This window comes from Musca vetustissima, unplaced genomic scaffold (assembly GCF_032173495.1).
Source record: "Musca vetustissima isolate MV318-11 ecotype Yass unplaced genomic scaffold, APGP_CSIRO_Mvet_v1 utg4718, whole genome shotgun sequence".
Lineage (NCBI taxonomy): Eukaryota > Metazoa > Arthropoda > Insecta > Diptera > Muscidae > Musca > Musca vetustissima.
Window position 1 is genome coordinate 20897 of NW_026874342.1, and position 20054 is coordinate 40950.

A 20054-nucleotide genomic window follows, 5' to 3' on the forward strand; every position below is an offset into this window, starting at 1 on the left:
ATATATTTTCGTCCGATTTTAGGTAAATGGTGCACCAAACACCACATATTTGTCAGATTGACACGAAATTTTGCACAACGTATCAAATTGAGACTAAAATGACGTTATTGTATTTTTTGGTGAAATTGAGGGAGATGCACACTTAGCTTTCATATACATTTCGAACGGGTGACTGGTTGAGATTAAATTTGGAACAGAGGGGCATACCGAATAGTGTGTATCAACTGTGCTATATGATTCACATAAATGTGTCCCATTGTAACGACTCTAAATCTGCCCGATTGAAATGAAATGTTCTGATTTAAGGGGACCCCCCCATTCTAGGGGTCAACATTTTTGTTGATATAATTCGAACCTACACTGATTAAAGAATGTCCCTACAAAATTTCAAGTGAAAATCTCAAGAACTCTTGAAGATATATCCGATTTATTGTGTCAGCATCAAGTGACGGCTGAAGGGCTACTCAAACTTTAAACGCGTTTTTCTCTAAAAATTTGTTTGCGAATGGCGGGCACGAGTGGGAATGTATAGCTCTCGTATGAACTAGGATAAAGCCAATCGGTGAAGATCTTCCTTATTTTTTAACTTGGTTTTTGGTAAAAAAATCGGCGATTTTCCAAAAATATTTTTTCAAAGGTCCACCATTTTATTAATTTTAGAGCGAAGCCAATAATCCTAGTTCATACGAGAGACAGACATGTACTCTTTCTAACACCGTTGGAATTTTCGGATTCCGATGTTCCAGTTAGGACTTATCATGCCCGCCATCAAAAATAAGGACTTTTCTTTAATTACAAAAAACAACAACAAAACAGTAAAAAAAATGTTTGGTAAATTATTTTTCTTCTCTTTTAAATCTTCAAATATATATGTGCAAAGTTACAAACCTCAACAAGCATTGGTATTGATTTACCAGCCCATTGAAAATCTTGAAAAAATAAAATCGAGAATGGGGGGTTCCCTTAAATTCATAATTTATCTGCTTTAGTACAACATTCGCGCCTACTGAAACAAATGCATCATCGGTGGTAAATGTTTTAACCATAACTGTACATCTCACAATAGCTTCGCACCATAAAGTCTACATCATTGTTTTTTTTTTTTTAATTTTATTTAACTTTGACATCTCTTCATAGAAAGAATTTGAAATACAATGCCATGACACACGCCAAATCATAGCAAAAAATCTCGTAGAATTGAAAATACAAATAATTCCCTCCAATATATTTTAATATGACAAACATATACATACATATGTCCTTTTTTTTTGATGAATTTTATATTTCTAGGGAATTTTTATTTGACAATGTTATACACTTATTAAGAAAACAATTGAATATCAACATGTTTTAAATTCGTAAATAAATGAGATCCACACAATATTGAGTACTTTAAGTATGTCGACCTTAACACAACTTTACCATGTAACATTCTGGTTCTTATATGACTCACTGCGTATCTGAGAAGATATCAGAAAGACAATTGACGCTGACACTGACTGATACAAATCACCACACACAACTCTTATCATAAAATCAACTTCTCGTATCAATTCAACATTTACCGGTGTGGCAAAGAAACACTTCGATCTGTTTAGTACGCATTTATCTGTCAATGTGAAAACTCAATCTGACCATAAGTGAACCGAATTCAATAAAGAAGTATAAAATGGATACAGAAGATGATATCATCGAAGACAACTTTGCCAGGAATCGGTAAAATGTCTGTGACCATTAGCACAGCACAAAAGTGACATAATCTCTTGCAATATTTTAGCAAAAACAAAGAAAAGCCCCCTTTATGGGATTCGTTTCAAGATCCACCATCAAAGAAGGCTACTGGCTCTGCGGCAAGTTGGAACAAACTGGGATTTATTTTAAAGCTCTTCAAACTTTTTACGTACATTTTTGTATTTGCCCTCATCCTGGCCACGGCTGTTGTTTCGAAAATCGCATTCATTTTTATGGTGGCTCAAGTTCAACCGCATCGAAGTGTTAAATATTGCAACATTGTAGGTATGTACAGTTGTGTCATCCACACCTTTAAATTGGATGAAAAGTCGGTGGAATATTCACGAATGGCGTGAGAGGCCAATAACAAAAGAAAATATATTGTGTATTCAATTTCAATGCCGGTTGAAAAATTGTGACCTATTTAAATATTTCTACATTTGCAATGTGTTTACATACATTAGGTTTGTTTGATAACCCAATAATTTGTAACAATTTGTACAAATGGTTACTTAATGTTGTTTGATAACGTAAGCCTTCAATAAATGCGAGTAAGTTGAGAGAGAAATGTTGGTAGTTGTGTACTGAGTATTGAAAAATTCTTACTGGTAAAATATACTCTGCTGATCTCAGTAAAAATTTTCATGTTTACGGTTTTTTGTAAAATATATTTTATTTGTCCAATCAATGCAATAATCTGAATATTTAATTTTTTGGCTATATGTAGCAATATGCTATGTATAATAGCATGAAATATATAAAACTCATTTATTACAAAATTGTTTTCTGTATCCATTTTCTTAACAACTTCAAATTGTGACACATTCATTTGATTTCTTACTGGAGTTTACTGGATGTTTTTCGATAACTTTTTCAATAAAAACTCTCTCTGAACATAAATTACGGAGTAATTTTTGCTGAGTAGGTTATCAGACAAACCTATTATGTCATTTGCAAAGACGGAGAGTATTTACAAGAACTCGGACGAAATTATTTATGGTGCTACATCTAAACCTTATTCGATTTTAAAGTAAACTTATATGAATTCGTGTAAAAGGAAAACAAACAAGGTGCGATGAAAAAACTGCAAGAAAATGCAGTCATTTTTAAGCCACTCGACGAATTTTGGTGAAAATATTCCAGAAAAAAGTTCTTCGTGATGGAATTAAAGCGTGATAGTGTGATTTCTTTATATTTGGCTGGGAAACCACAATAGGCCATCGTCAGAGCACTCCAGCATTTAAATGTGAATAAATCTTTTGTGTCTCGCACCATCTCTTGTTACTGTGATACAGGTAGAGTAGCCCGACGTCAAGGACGTGGACGGAAGTAAACAGCAACATCAGGAGGAATGGTTCGAAAATTAAAGAAGCGACTTGAACGAAACCCACTTCGCAGAGCCAAAAAATGGCTCGTGAGCTGAACATGTCGTAATATTCCACTCTGCAAATATTGAAAAATGAGCTCGGGGTAAAGCGATTGAAATTTCAAAAAGTGCAAGAACTTACACCACAACATAAAGAAAAACCAGTAAGGAATGTTCAGAAGTCGGACGGGGCCGACTATATAATACCCTTCACCACTTTGGATACATACAAGAGATGCTAATATATACAATATCCTGTAGATAGAACAGACATATAATTTTCAGAGGACCATTGAAATGGATGGGGCGAAACTAAATGTGTGATCTACATAGATATTTGAACCAAGTAAAAAACTCAATGCACATACCATTTTGAAATCTATGAAAAATTGGTATACTGGAGCACAGAGTTGTTCACAATTTTATCTCGTGTATATGGAACAGACGTAGGTTCCTCGGTGCACCATTTACCAAAAATCGGAAGAAACTATATATGGGAGCCCTATCTAAATCTGAACCGATTTTCACAAAACGTCGTATACAATCTAATTCGTTGTGCAAAATTTTGTATCAATCGGCAGTTTGTAAACAAACAAAATGATCGTGTTTACTTGCCAAAGAGGTCAGCTGAAAATGTGCACCATCGGTTGACGGCCGATGTGTGCCGCCATAACAGCCGATGGTAGCTCTCCGCTCGTATTAATTGACCGTGGCATCAGAAAATAGCGAAAATATTCTGGAGGGTGTATTAAAGCCATGGACACGCAAACATTTTAGGCGCAGATCTTGAGCATTCCAACAGGACTCAGCACCATCGCACTTAGCACGCCCCACCCAAGAATGGTTACAAAATGAGGTTCCTCGCTTCATTTCCAGCGCACAATGGTCACCAAAATCTCCGGATATCAATCATTTGGACTATTGTGTATGGAGTATTTTAAAAAGCAAGGTTGGCACTAAATATACTAAAGTGTGGATCACTTCAAGCAAGCGCTTCGCCTGGAATGGGCAAAAATACCGCAGAGCAACATTCGTTTGACGGTTTCTTTGGCCGTTTGAAGGTCATAATTCGTGCCAAAAGTGACCAATTCGAACAATCTAAAAATATTCTACAATTTGATGCTATTTCCGACATTTTTTGCTTTCCATCAATAAAATTTAAAAATAATGTAAAAACCAGTAAGCGAAGCAACATAGTCGCACGGGGCCGACCATATGATACCCTACACAATTTCCATGAACATCTAACTTTCTGTGGTACCACATTCTGAGCTTGGACAATATTTCGCGATGTTTGCACCCTCTTGACCCACTAGAGGTCAACAAATATTACTAATATTCAGTAGAGTCATTCTAATTACTTGTCCAGATTCCCTTCAACGTGGGTTGTTTGTGATGTTCGGCTTTCATTTGATCGACTCGAAAATGATAAAAAAATACGTTTTCGGTCCACTTCATCCCAATATTATTATCTGATCATCACCTTGACTAGTGAAAAATTTTAAAGCGATGAGCGCTATAATTCCACCCTCTGGTGTGGTAATGGGTTACTAAATAATATATGAGTACGTGAGCACCTGTAAACATTTAAGTGTAACTCCCACATCCGAGTACATACGACAATAATATTGGTATCAATTTGAAGGTCAAGCACTCCTCTTGGGTATACTATCAACTTCTTGGGTCTATGTCCTTCGGGGTTAAATCTATACGCTATAGGATACAAATTTTGTCATTTTTTACACAAAAGTCAGGGACCATTTAAATATTGACCGATCTTTATCAAAACAGGCATGTTTATTCTTTGGCCCGATCCCTTTCTCCACGCAAAAATTCGAGGTGTTGCGGCCTCTGGAGCGACCAGAAAAACGGACAAAAATTTAGTATTTGGTCCATTTTATCCCCTAAATATTAACCGATATAGGGATCTTCATTGACCAGAACCCATCCTACATGCAAAATTTCGTGAAGATTGGTCCATAACTGTGGCCTGTATCGTGTTTACAAATTATAATGGACGGACGGACGGACGGACGGACACACATGTCTAGATCGACTCAACGAGATATGACGATTGGTATACTTAAAGGTGGGCCTAGGAGCAATATTTCGCGGCGTTACAAACATTTGGGGCTGCACAAAACCATAATACCCTGACAACATAGTTGTGTAGGGTATAATTATGGCGTTTGGCTTTAAATGGGTTCGACTTTGGGCCCTGCAAAATTCCTTCACAATTTGATAATAATAATAAAATAACTGGGAATACGCCTCTCAATTTTCTATACACTCAGCCGTATGGTTAATGAAAATATATCGCTGGCTTAATTTTGTAAAGGCAACAAGGCCATTTTTCTAAAAATTGAGATTTTGATACAGTTATATACAGATATAAGATATATAATATATAATAAGATATATAATTTTGATACAGATATAGGGCAACATTCATCGATTTACAAAATAAAACCAGTAAGGAAAGTAGTAAAGTCGGACTGGGCCGACTATATGATACCCTTTACCACTTTCGGTATATTGTACATATGCACCCTTACAATTGCATGTCAATGCTCCCTCGAAGGAACGATATAGATATAGCTCCCATATATATGGGAGCTATATCTAAATTTGAACCGATTTTTTCCAATTTCAATAGGGTTCGTCCTTGGGCCAAATGAATGAGCTGTGCCAAATTTTATCCAATTCGAATAATAAATGTGACCTGTACTTTGTTTACAATTTAATATGGACCTGTGTCTATCTCGTTTCCTTTTGCCTGTTACAAACATATGCACAAAGACATAATACCCTGTACCGCAGTGTGGTGAAGGGTATAAATATAGTTATCTCATTATACCCTTCACCACATTCATTATACCCTGCATATGTTTGTAACAGGCAAAAATAATCGAGATAGACCCATGGTTCTTTTTGAGAATATGCATAGAATCACATTCTGAGTCGATTTATGCATGTCCGTCCGTCTGTCCATGTAAAATTGTAAACAAACTACAGGTCGCATTTATAATCCGATTTGGATGAAATTTGCACAGCACATTTGTTTGGCCCAAGGACGAAATCGGTTCAAATTTAGATATAGCTCCCATATATATTTTCGTCCAATTTAAGGAAAATGGCGAACCAAAGTCCCTATATATCTTTCGATTTGCGAAATTTTGCACAGCGTAATGAATAAGGTCTAGAATGATGTATGCAAAATTTCGTGAAAATCGGTTCAGATTTATATATATAGCTCCCATATATAGTTTCGCCAGATTTTAGGTAAATAGTCCTCTAAAGTCCCTGGAAATCTTTTGATTTGCACGAAATTTGGCACAGCGTAATGAGTAAGGTCTAGAGTTATGTCTGCCAAGTTTCGATAAAATCGGTTCAGATTTAGATATAGGTCCTATATATAGCTTCGCCTGATTTTAGGTAAATAGTCCACTAAAGTCTCTGCAAATCTTTTGCTTTGCACGAAATTTGGCACAGTGTAATGAACTAGGTATAGAATGATGTGTGTTAAGTTTCCTGGAAATCGGTTCAGATTTAGATATAGCTCCAATATATATTTTCGTCCGATTTAATGTAACTGGTGCACCAAAGTCCCTATATATCTTTCGATTTGCACGAATTTTTTTCACCGAATTGGCTGTTATTTAGCATTTTGAGTTCTTAATCGGTACCGAATCTCTCAAAAAAAATTATGAATATAGGACTATTTTTTCGGGTAGCACCCATATAAGTGTGCCCCCCCAATACTCGGTATTTTGGAGTTCTTGAGCGCCTTATTCAGCCGAATTCGCTGAAATTTGGTACATTGGGTTCTTATTGGGTATTAAATGTCTCCACAATTATAATATGAACATATTGCATATAATTTAAATTATTTTCTATAAAATGAAGTGTTCTTGTCAAAATCTCAAAATATTGGTAATAAATCGCTGGCTTAACTTGTAAAGGCAACAAGTCCTATTTTTGAGAAATTGAGATTTTGATACAGTAATGTATAAAGAGGCAAAATACTTCGATCTAAAAAAATAAAGTTATGTTATTTGTTATTGTTGTCGCTGGCTTAACATCATGTAAAGGCTGTGGACTTACAGCCTTTTTATTTTGAAGATTTTGGACATGATTTTCAGCCGAATTGATTGTAATTCCGTATTTTAGGTACTTATGGGGTAGCTCACCTTCCACCAAAAACTTATCAATATTGGTCCACTTTTTAGGGTACCGCCCATATAACGTTATCCTCAATATTCGACCTGCCTAAATAGCGACGTTTTTTCTTGTTTTTTTTTCACATTTTTGAATGACTTATTATTTCAAAACAATCCTTACTCTTTTAGATAATATTAACGTGTAAAAAATCAAAATTATTGCAGTAATTAGAAAATATAATGATAGATAAGTTGTAAGAAAAAGACCTAAGTCCATTAAAACATGCAAACTTAGCGACAGAAAAATCTCTAAGTCCCAAAAAAGGCGTGTATCTCCGCAAATACTTATTTTTTCATTTTGCTTTACGCAATTAAATTACACATACAATACAAAAACAAATTGCATTTACAGATATAAAAAATCTTTATTCAAAAGAAAGTTTGATTGTTTTTTGTTTCTCCTGAAAAATTGTGAAATATGGACTTGCCGCCTATACAAGTTAAGCCAGCGAGATAATAAATTGGGTGGAAGCTGTGATGGTGGTAATGTAAACAAGTGAATAAGCGTTAAGTTGGGCCGGGCCGAACTTTTGATACCCTCCACCATAGATCTATTGACAGGTACTTGAAATAAAAATATAGGGAACATACCAAAAAGTGTACCTATACCGACATTTCTACAAACCGATTATGGTTCTAAATATTGGTCCTAGACCCCATATTTCTTTGGATCAAATTTGTTCCAAAAAATTTTGATTTCATCCAAACTTTTCCCATCTTATTATTTCTTACAAAATTAGTTCAAGTTCGAACATGGGGAATATCGGTCCACTCCTTCTGGTACCTCCCACACAGGGGCTAGGCCTAATGGCGGGTTACAGTTCATATATATGAATTAATTTAGGTAAATTATAGAACGTTATGTTCTATTTTTTTCGTATCTTCCGAAGATGAAATGATTACAACAGAGCCTTAGCACCAAACCCAAACACGGAAAAAATCATAAATATTTTAATATAAACAAGTAAGGAAAGTAGTAAAGCCGAACGAGGCCGACTATATGATACCCTTCACAGGACTATTAACATGAAAATGAATGAAATAAAATATGTGATATTTATCTAAATGTGAATCGACTTAGATCAATCGACTTCAAACAAATATCAATAGGTCATCCGTTGGGCTATGCCTGTACTTCTAGAAAACGCAACTATGTAATTCTATGCTCAATTTTATACGATGTGCAAAATTTGATGTCAATCTGACTAACATGAAGAGTTTGACGTCCAATTTACTTAAAATCGGGCGAAAATATATATGGAAGTTATATCCAAATATTAACCGATTTCAACGAAACTTCTCACAGGTTAGGTTATACTAATTTCAGTACGTTTTGTTCCTATCAGCCTTGGTGCGTCAATTATTTAAAGTCAATCTATAATATAAGGGAGCTATATCTAAATCTGGACCGATTTTCTCGAAACTTGACAGACATCACTCTAAGCTCAATTCAGTACGTTATGCCAAATTTCGTGCAAATCGAAGGATATAGGGACTTTGGTGCACCATTTACATGAAATCGGATGAAACTCTATATTGGAGCTACATCTAAATCTGGACCGATTTTCTCTAAACTTGGCAAACATCACTCTAGGCTCAATTCAGTACGTCATGTCAAATTTCCTGCAAATTGAAAGATATATAGGGACTTTGGTGCACCATTTACCTTAAATCGGACGAAACTATATATGGGAGCTATATCTAAATCTGGACCGATTTTCACGAAACTTGGCAGACATCATTCTAGGCACAAGTCAGTACGTTGTACCATATTTCGTGCAAATCGACAAATATATAGGGTCTTTAGTGCACTATTTACCTAAAATGAGACGAAACTATATATAGGAGCGATATTTAAATCAGGACCGATTTTCCCGAAACTTGGCAGACATCACTCTAGGATCAATTCAGTACGTTATGCCAAATTTCGTGCAAATCAAACGATATTTAAGAAGTTTGGTGCACCAATTACCTTAAATCGGACGAAAATATATATGGGAGCTATATCTAAATCTGAACCGATTTTTCCCAATTTCAATAGGGTTCTTTGGGCCACATGAATGAGCTGTGCCAATTTCATCCAATTCGAATAATAAATGCGACCTGTACTTTGTTTACAATATAATATGGAAAGACGGACGGACGGACAGACGGACATGCGTAAATCGACTTAGAAAGTGATTCTATGCATATTCTCAAAAGAAACCATGTGTCTATCTCGATTCCTTTTGCTGTTACAAACATATGCACAAAGACATAATACCCTGTACCACAGTGTGGTGAAGGGTATAAAAAGGGGGTTATATGAGAACGACCCCAAAAAGGGGGCAAACATTAAAATTTTTTGTTAGTGAGATTTGTTACCATATACGACTACAAAATACCAAATTGCTGCGAATTCGGTTGAAAAACGCGCTCAAGGACCCCAAAATACCGAACATTGGGACCCGAAAAAATGGACCTATATTCATAATTTTTTGTGGAGAGTTTTGGTACCTATTAGGAACTCAAAGTACTAAATTACAGCCGATTCGGTGAAAAAATACGACCAAACCCCCCAGAATACTGAAAATTAGGAGGTATTGTTATATGGGGGCTACCAGAAGAAGTGGACCTATACTTATAATTTTATGTGGAGACATTTATTACCCAATAAGAACCCAATGTACCAAATTTCAGCGAATTCGGTTGAAAAACGCGTTCAAGAACCCCAAAATACCGAAATTTTGCGGGTACCATTATATGGGAGCTATACCTAATCGTGAACCGATATATCCCATTTTCGAACTGGACCTGCCTGCAGAAAGAAGACAACCCTATGTAAAATTTCAGCACCCTTTCTCAATTCCTTTATAGGGTCGGAAATTAATATTTCGATGAGTTACAAACGGAATGACATAATTAATATACCCTCCATATATAAAATAAAAATGGGTGAAAATATGTTGAAGCCAACGAATTTGTTTTTTGTGTTCCTTCCTGATTTGTGGCTAAACTACACAACGCACGCACATGTGATCAGTGACTAAGTTGCAGATGCACAATATGGTTCTAATGTATGATTTTTCGATATAATCACTGCATCCATCCAAAAGTGATGCTGTCATTTTGAAGCCGGATTTTTGGTGTTTTTTGAATTTTTCTTATAATAAGGACGCGTAATCAGATAATGAGCTAAACTGATTATAGGATTGTAGAACACGTGATTTTTGTTTCGTTTAGTGCATATCTTATGAATGTGGTCACCGTAGCTTCTGTGCTATTGGGTTCCAAAGACGAAAATTTGGTGCGTATGCCGTTGAACCCCGCGGGAATTTAGTTTTTTTACGTGCCGAATCTAATGAGCCCAGACATGTTCAATTCCGCCCAATAAAACGGCGGATATAGGTACCTTGAATGTAGGAAAAACTGCAAAAACTTATTTTGACTAATTCGCGTATATAATCGCGTTTTTCTTCGAATTGATTTTACCTACATTCCTGCTTGTATTATCATATTCGCGAATCTGTTTTAAAAATACATCGATACGCGAATAATATGCCTAGTTTGTACAAAATTGATTGTGGTGGCACATCCGCGGTTCTTAACCAATTCTTTTAAAATAGATGTACTTTTGTGTATTTTCATTGGGGATTACTGAAATCTGATGCGCATAAAAATCTTTAAATTACGGTTTTTTGCATAGTAAAGTGCATCAAGCGGCACCCTTTGGCCGCTAAATGAAACATCGAAAATGCATAATTATTGGAAGAGGTTAATTCGCTTTATACGAAAACCGCATGCGCAACAACTGATTTCAACGAATACGCGAATTACTTACTTTTCAATATTAATTGTTTTTATACCATTCACCACACTGTGGTACAGGGTATTATGTCTTTGTGCATATGTTTGTAGCAGGCAAAAATAATCGAGATAGACCGATGGTTCCTTTTGAGAATATGCATAGAATCACTTTCTGAGTCGATTTATGAATTTTCGTCTGTCCGTCCATGTATTTTTGTTACCAAGTACAGGTCGTATTTATTATCCGATTTGGATGAAATTTGGCACAGGTCACTTAATTGGCCCAAGGACGACCCTATTGAAATTGAAGAAAATCAGTTCAGATTTAGATATAGCTCCCACAAAAAGTTTCGTCCGATTCTAGGTAAATGGTGCACCAAACTTTCAATATTTTTCCGATTAAAAAAAATTTGCCCAGCGTACTGAAGTAGGTCCTGATTGATGTATGCGAAGTTTTGTGGAAATCGGTTCAGCTTTAAATATAACTCCCATACATAGTTTTGCCCGATTTTAGGTAAATTGTGCACCAAACTCGCAAAATTTGTCCGATTGAAACAAAATTTTGCACAGGTCCATTGATTTGTGCGAAGTTTTGTGAAAATCGGTTCAGATTTAGATATAGCTCCCATATATAGTTTCGTCCGATTTTAGGTAAATTGTGCACCAAACTCTTAATTTTTGTCCGATTGAAACAAAATTTTGCAAAGTGTACTGAATTAGGTCGTGATTGATGTATGGGAAGTTTTGTGGAAATCGGTTCAGATTTAGATGTAGCTCCCCTATATAGTTTTGTCCTACATTAGGTAAATTGTGCACCAAACTCGTAATTTTTGTCTGATTGAGACAAAATTTTGCACAGTGTACTAAATTAGGTCCACTTTGAGTTTTGGTTCGGTTCTGTTCAGTTTTAGATATTTTTCTTCCATATATAGTTTATCCGATTTTATGTAAGTTGTACACCAAACTCACAATATTTTTCCGATTGGGGCAAAGTTTTGCACAGCCTACTGAAGGTCCTGATTGATATTTATGAGGTTTTGTTAAAATCGGTTCAGATTTTGAACCTGATACTTTTTTACCATCTTCACAAAGAGTCAACATTTTAAAAACTTGTAATTTTAATATGAAACGATTTGATTCTGGTAAAACTAACTTATAATCTTACACTTGCAGCTCGAAATGATAATTATATTGTCAGATTACCCAACGCAGAACACATTGTGTGGATATGGGGTTTGGTATTTTCTTTCGCCGCTCCCGAAATGTTCACATTTTTTCGTTCCCTGCGCATTTGTATATTTAAGGATGTCAAATCATCGACGTGGCCAGAAGTCTTACTAGTAAGTAGTCGATTGGTAATTTCAATTATTTTCCTAATCATCAATTTCCAATGCACTCAATGCTGTTTACGTTAAGAATCATAGATTTTTCATTGTTTCCCGTTTTATTAACGCGTCATTTGAATGCTTCTAATTACTAATCCACTTTTCCTCCAACATGCAGGTGGTTTCCTTTGAATTACTTCATGTAATCGGATTGGCCATATTGACATTTTACGTTTTGGCATATATGGATTCGGTAAAAGCGTTGATGTTATGCAGCAGTGTTTGTTTTACGCCGGCCATTTTAAGTGAGTATACAATGATTTGAGTGGTCACGAAAAGAAATTGAATTAAACCATGAGGACGTGCATTCAAACAGGGGGTAATAATAAATCCAAAGTGGATTTCGTATCAAACTTTTAACTATACCCAAAGAGAATCATATATTTGATTTATCTAATATATGGTCTGATTTATTATATTTTGTTTTCATTCCAAATAATGCTATTGGTAGTTTTCGTTATCAAAAGTTTTCTTTTTTTATTTTTTTTTGTACAATATTACAAATGTATTTGTCAGGAAATGCAATGCATATGGTAAGCATTTCCAATACACTTTGTCAATGCAAATAAAAAATAGTTTACAAATTTGCAAATGTTATGATTTCCGGTAACTAAAAATATTGTAAATATTTACTGCAATATCTTTCTAAAGGAACAATAAGTGTAGCTAAAATGTAAAATAGTTGTGTATCGAAACTAAAAATATGTATGTAAGAATATATATTCTAATACAAACTGCCCCCTCAAACACAGGCTATTTGCAATATTATTTGAAAATTCTACAACAACAGAATAAAATTAAAAAATATTAAGCACACTTTTGGTAAAATATTAGACTCTTGGTATTGTAAGTTAAATTTTTTCAATAACATTGTAGGCTATATGTATCATATCACCAATATTTTATATACGATTTTGATGTCTATGGTTGCAAGAAACGACACAGAAAAACGTACATAGAAAAACGTTTTCAAACGTTTTATTTCCTCAACCATGTGGTTTACATTCATTTCATTATAAATAGGTATAGGAACTGAATCATTCCGAAATGTATGCGATCCTTTGTATATGTGCTATGTATGAAACGGCAAAAACATTAAAAATTCCCGAAATGAGACGTGATCTTTATATGGGGTTACGTTAAACATCTGCCTATATGAACATATTCTGCAAAGATATTTTTCTCACTTCAGGATTCCTGTATGCCAAACTACAGCTTATTCGGTTGAAAATGTGGTTAACATTTTTAAAATATCGAAAATGATATTCCCTAAATACCAAAACTACAGGCACTTTGGTGAGAAAATGTGCATAACAGCCCCATAATAAAGATAACAAGTGAAAACAATGTTAAGTTCTGCCCGGCCGAATTTTTTATACCCTCCATCATGAGGATGACAATAAAAATTTCTAAAATTAATGGGGCTCCTAGGAGAAAACTCATGTCATGATAGGACCTTTAATATAAGTGAGAAAAGATGATTGAAATTCTCAAAATATTTAAATATGGGATTACCTTTATATCGGGTTATAATAAAATGGGGATCAATATTGACATTTTTTGGTAGTGAGATTTGACAGCCAATGAGAATAAAAAATACAAAATCACAGTCAATACGGTGGAAAAACGTGTCCAAAATCCCCAAAATACCGAGTATTGGGGAGTACCGTTATGTGAGGTCCGAAGATGTGCTATACAGAGAGAACCCAAAATACCAAATTACAGCCAATTCGATGGAAAATCGTGTCCAAAATCGCCAGAATACCCTGAAACTTTGATCAATATTAATAATTTTTGGTACGGATATGTGTTATTCAATAGAACCCAAAATGCCAAATAATAGCTAATTCGGTGGAAAAACGTACCCAAAAACCGAATATTGGAGAGTGTCGTTATATGAGGTCCGAAGATGTGCTATACAAAGAGAACCCAAAATACTAAATTACAGCCAAATCGATGGAAAAACGTGTCAAAAATTACCAGAATACCGAATATTAGGGAAGTATTGTTATATGAGGGCTACCCTGAACCTTGGATAATTTTTTTTTATGGATATGTGTTATTCAATGATAACTCAAAATACCAAATTACAGCCAATTCAGTTGGAAACCGTATTCCAAATCCCCAAAATACCGAATATTGGGGAGTACCATTATATGGGAGATACCCTGAAACTTGGATCAATATTAATAATTTTTGGTATGAAGATATACTATGTAATCCCATAACGGGATTTCAACAGGCGGACAGACAGACATGCGTAGATCGACATAGAATTTTATTCTGATATTTACCGGAGACACATATACGTATACATAATTGTTTTGGTGCCGCGGAGAATATTTCGAGGTGTTGCAAACGGACAAATGTAGTACATACTCCACATTATGGTGAGGGGTATAATGAGGTCGGGCCGTTATATGGGAGATATGTAAAAACATGAATCTCTCCCCCTCTCTTTCATCGTTCTTTTTGTTTTTTTTTTCGCTCACATAGTTCCGTGTTGATTTGTTAATAAATGCTAAACATGGATATGTAAATTTTTACATTTGTTAACAAATCAACACGGAACTATGTGAGCGAAAATAAACAAAAAGAACGATGAAAGAGAGAGAGAGAGAGAGAGATTCAAAGGAACTATGTAAGAGTCGGAACTATATGGAGTAAAGGAACTATTTGGAGCAAATGAAATGTAAAGGAACTATATTAAGGAACTAATTCCTTTTTAAAAAAGAAACGATAAAGTTCGATCCGCTTAGTGAACTACAGTGCAGAACACTAGTATATTGGATGCATTTTGTTAAGCAAAATTTAATGAGGGTTTCACATCTTCCTCTGATACCGGTCCACCTTGTGATATAGCTCCATATAACGGTACCACCCAACTTTCGGTATTTACACGTTGTAAACTACTTTTCCCACCAAAGAAACTGAAATTTCGCATGACGGGGTTTTGGTGGCAGACATAAATACATGTATGCAAAAATATCAATTTTGGTTTGCGTTATTTTCAGTTCTTATAATAATTTTCCCACTGAAATAATTGAAAAATATTTTAAATACATGTAATTTTCTTTTTTCCTGATTTCTGTTAAATAAAAAAACTTCCCAGTTTTCCAATTATAGTGTAATTTGGTTTATCATATTCCCACATAAACAACTCACTAGCAGATTATTTACAATGGCATTGAAACCACTGCATTTCCCGACCTTCTTAAACAATTTTTACTTGTTTCAATAAAATGTACATTTTTAAAATTTTTTCTACGATTAAATACGGTTATAATATTGAATTACCAATATAAATATTGAGACTTAGTTTCAAAATAATACATAACGATAATAAAATTTATAAAAATAAACCTTTTTTCAGACATTCTGGTTGGCACCCGAAAACACTGGAAATCTATCGTTATCTACACGATTAGTATTTTAGCCGTAATATCACAGGCAACGGCATTTGTGGTTTGGCCATCCCTCGTCAATTCGATGCATGTACAAATATTAGCTATACCCTTGATACTGATTTCAATGCGTTGGTGGGAAAATTACATCAATTCCTATTCTAGCATTGGTACGTATGGTGACCCATCATTTGCCTAACCAAACTTCAGTCTGCAAATTAATTCCACTTTCTTCTCATTTCATTCAATCTACAGTCATGTCAGATCAATCTTTCTATTTGTCGAAATTTTTGTTTATTTTTCATTCGATTTTTATTTTTTACGACTCCTTTCAGCCAACTTGATTAAAATGGTTCGTCGTACCAAATCACGCTATCACACGTATTTGTATTTGTCACCGCTGAAAATTATTCTATTCGCTGCAATTGCGTTTAGTGTCCATGACCTGCCAATCTCTCAATATTTTTCAATGTTTACCCAAGCGTGGAATCCGCACGATATACCAGTGAAAAGGGTAAAGTATTTATTTAATGCTGTAAAGCGAAAATGTATGAAAATTGATTTCTTTGAATACTCAATTTTGTGAATATATACATACATACAAAGTGTTGCTGTTCTTTTTAGCTCGTACTAAAAACCGCACACGCCAGTGGGTGGCATGCCACTTGCATTTGCCTCCAGAATATTTTATTAAATAAAACACGCTGAGTCCGTTGAACAAGGGTTATTGCGGTAAATGTGTCGAAATGTTTAATTAAATTGTTGTATTTGTAATGTTACAACCGAATTTCAGCTAAAAGTGGGTTGGGTTAATTTCATAAACGAACATGTAAAAAACCTGTTAGTTCGGCAGGGCCGAACTTTTGATACACTATACAATAGGTATACTGACAGTCACGTGTAATGAAGGTTCCAACACCACGTAGAACTAAACTAAAGCTAACGAAGTTGGGAAGTGTAGCTAAAACCTTCGATATGTGCTAGGTATTATAAATTAACCTATGCAAACACACACCAATGATATCTTGGAAACTACTGAAGACTAGAAAAAACAAATTGCAGTCACTTCTGATGGCAACATTTGCTAAAAATTCATCCATTGGGTATTGACATTTTTTTGCAATGAATTTCCCAACCCACCAGGTACTATATTATACTGTCACGACTTATACTGTAGCGAATAATGAGCGGTATATACGAAATCTACCAACAGTGGACCTATACAAAAAGTTTTCCACACAAGTGTTGTAAACCTTAACGCACAAGAAATACAAACATATTTAATGCGGACTTATCCTAAAACGTGGACCGATGTTGATTACGCATGGTAGGATGGAACATGTGTCTAAAATCCTCAAAGCATTGACATTTGGTGGACGAAGTTATATGAGGATATACCTAAAGTGTGACAAATATTGATTTCCTCTGGTAATATATACCAAAATCGGGAGGTATCATTATATAGAACGATGCCTAAATGAGACCCTATATACCTCATTTTCGAACCTAATCTTTGATTTCCTTACTATTAGTAAGAGTAGCACCTAGCAAATAACTGCAAATTTGACAAATATAATATTTTAACAAAACGATTCCATTTATTTCATCTACAGGTCGATGTGGATGCTACACATTTATTAACGAATTCATCGGTTATTTTATCAAAAGCTAGTGAATCGTTCACCATCAAATCAGATACGAATGTCCCCATCTTGATGGTACTCGCACAGGTGCTGTCATCGTACTTGTGTTATATATTTGCCAAATTTGCATGTAAAATAAAAATCCAAGAATTCAGTTTCGCTCTGCCCCTAAGTTTAGCTACACCATTGGCTGTGTTTGCCACTGCCTCACTAACATGGCTGCGGGAGTCAAATGTTTGTTCCCTTACCGGCTACTTGCCATCGTACTTGGCATTAAAAGCTGTTTCGGATGGGTCAACAGGGGATGGCGGTTATGGCAACATTTCGGACATCATGAATAAAATTGTTGTAGAACACCTTTGGATTTGGCTACTGTGGTGGCTCTCACAGCTCTGGGTAACACATCATGTTTGGCGTCCGAAAAACGACAAAAACCTTCCTACCGAGAAGCTGTTCATTTGTCCGTGGTATTGTGGCTTTTTGGTAGAACAATGTATAACAATGAATAGACGTATTGTGGATTGGAACGAAGAGTACTTATCAATTAAGGTAAGTCTATTTGTATGCAGAACGTGTTCGATGTAAAGAGTTGTATCTTTTGATTGGCCAACCAACTGGTCTTTATGTGTTATTTGAAAGAAAAAAAAACTGACAAAAATTGGCATTCAAAAAATTTAATTTAAACATATAAGTCCCAATTTAGATAGACCAGTTTACTTGCGGCAAGCCTTTGTTTGTAGGGGAGAGGGGCAAGGGGAATACAAATGAAAAAAAAATTGCTCGTACCGGCAATTTTTTGGCAATTCGTTTTGTGTATTTCGTTTTTGTTGACATTTTATATTTATTTAAATGTGAAAAAACTAATTGAAACAAATAGAAAAGAGAACGATAAGAATGCCGCAAGTAAACTCGCCTAATCTAAATCAGGACTAATATTGTATTGTATTTGTAATATTTTATTCTTTAATTTCTATCAAATATTTAAAATGTAAACCCATTTTACAAATGACATTTACATTTTACTCATTATTAAATTTTAAAAATAGTTTTATTTCTGAAATTTTCACTTTCTTTTAATAATTCTGTTCTTTAATTTATTCCTTTGACACAAAATGTCTTAATTCCCTCATGTCTGTCATTCAGGCGGGCAGTAAAAAATCCTACAATGGAAATGAGGCGACGGATATTTTGGAATCGGATAAAATTGCACAACTTATTGTTTGTGCAACAATGTGGCATGAAACCATGGATGAAATGATGGAGTTTTTAAAGTCCATTGTCCGTCTAGATGAAGATCAATGTGCCAGACGTATGGCCAAAATTCATATCAACAATGGCAAGCCGGATGAAGGATATTACGAATTGGAAAGTAAGTAAAGCATTAAACGAACAATGCAAAATGCCTCCCAGTATAAATAACACGAAATGATATCATTTTACAGAGGACATGCACATGTTTACATAGTGTAGTGAAACAGGAAAATAACTTTAATTACTCATTATATTTACTATCTATCAGCAACTTTTGATTGTCTATGATGGAATATGTTTATTGGAATATGTTTATTGGAATATGTTTATTGGAATATGTTTATTGGAATATGTTTTATTCAAGACATGGACAAAAAGCACAAAACAATGATGGTCACCTAACCTTTTTTACGTGATAAAAATAGCGGAGTACCGTTACATTTTTGGGTCATTTAATTAAGTTGGTAAAACCCATTATTATCAGACGTGTCGTCTTTGGTCAAATCCGGAACTTCATTAACAATTTCCTGAAAATAAGGCTATCACTGCTTCTTGTACTTCTGCTTTTTATAACGGAAGAAATAATGGATTGCTTTAGCTAATCCAGATATGAAGATCGAAAGATGAATATTAACTTATAGTCAATTTGGTTTAAAACGTGTGCACAATTCAGAAATTGTCGAAATTTGAAGGCTATAATAAAATGTGGGCCAAAATTTATTATTTTTGGTAAGATTTCCTACCCAATAATAACTCAAAATATTATTTTTGAGGCCCCAAGAGTTTATTACGTCGTAAAACATTGGTCCTAGACCCACCATTTAGTATATCGACCATCATACCTTGACTATCTGAGTCGATCTAGACATCTGTGTCTGTCCGTCTGTCAGTCCATTATAATTTGTGTAGCCTACATTTATGGACCAGTCGTCACAAAATGGATAGAAAAAATTATTTATGTGTGTTTTTTCAAGTCGCTCTATAGGCCGCATTTATAATCCGAACATCACATCAGCACAAGGGGAAGAGAAGGGGAAACTAATTACAGGTGTTGTTTTCATAGTGATCGTTCACTATTCAGCGAATCGATTTTTCTGTAGAAAGTGAAAAAAATTGTCATCTTACGGCGTATATATTGAACCCGGAAAAAGATTCAGAAAATATGCCAGGGTAAGAAAGAGAAGATGATGACCTCTAGTCGGGCAAGAGGGTGCAAATATCACGAAATATTGATCAAATTCGGAATATAGATCCACAGAAAGTTAGAG

The 20054-nt window shown here is 34.9% G+C and overlaps 1 protein-coding gene across 1 annotated transcript in view; it reads left to right on the plus strand.

The window, feature by feature from the left end:
- The first annotated feature begins 1669 nt into the window (after positions 1–1669).
- Positions 1670–20054, plus strand: part of LOC133332814 (chitin synthase chs-2) — a 44413-nt gene continuing 26028 nt past the window's right edge. The window contains exons 1-8 of the mRNA XM_061541188.1: positions 1670–1716; positions 1778–2016; positions 12277–12443; positions 12607–12733; positions 15862–16062; positions 16228–16406; positions 17506–18084; positions 18679–18904. Of these exons, the coding sequence (XP_061397172.1) occupies positions 1670–1716; positions 1778–2016; positions 12277–12443; positions 12607–12733; positions 15862–16062; positions 16228–16406; positions 17506–18084; positions 18679–18904 (1765 nt within the window). The remainder of the gene's footprint in view (positions 1717–1777; positions 2017–12276; positions 12444–12606; positions 12734–15861; positions 16063–16227; positions 16407–17505; positions 18085–18678; positions 18905–20054) is intronic.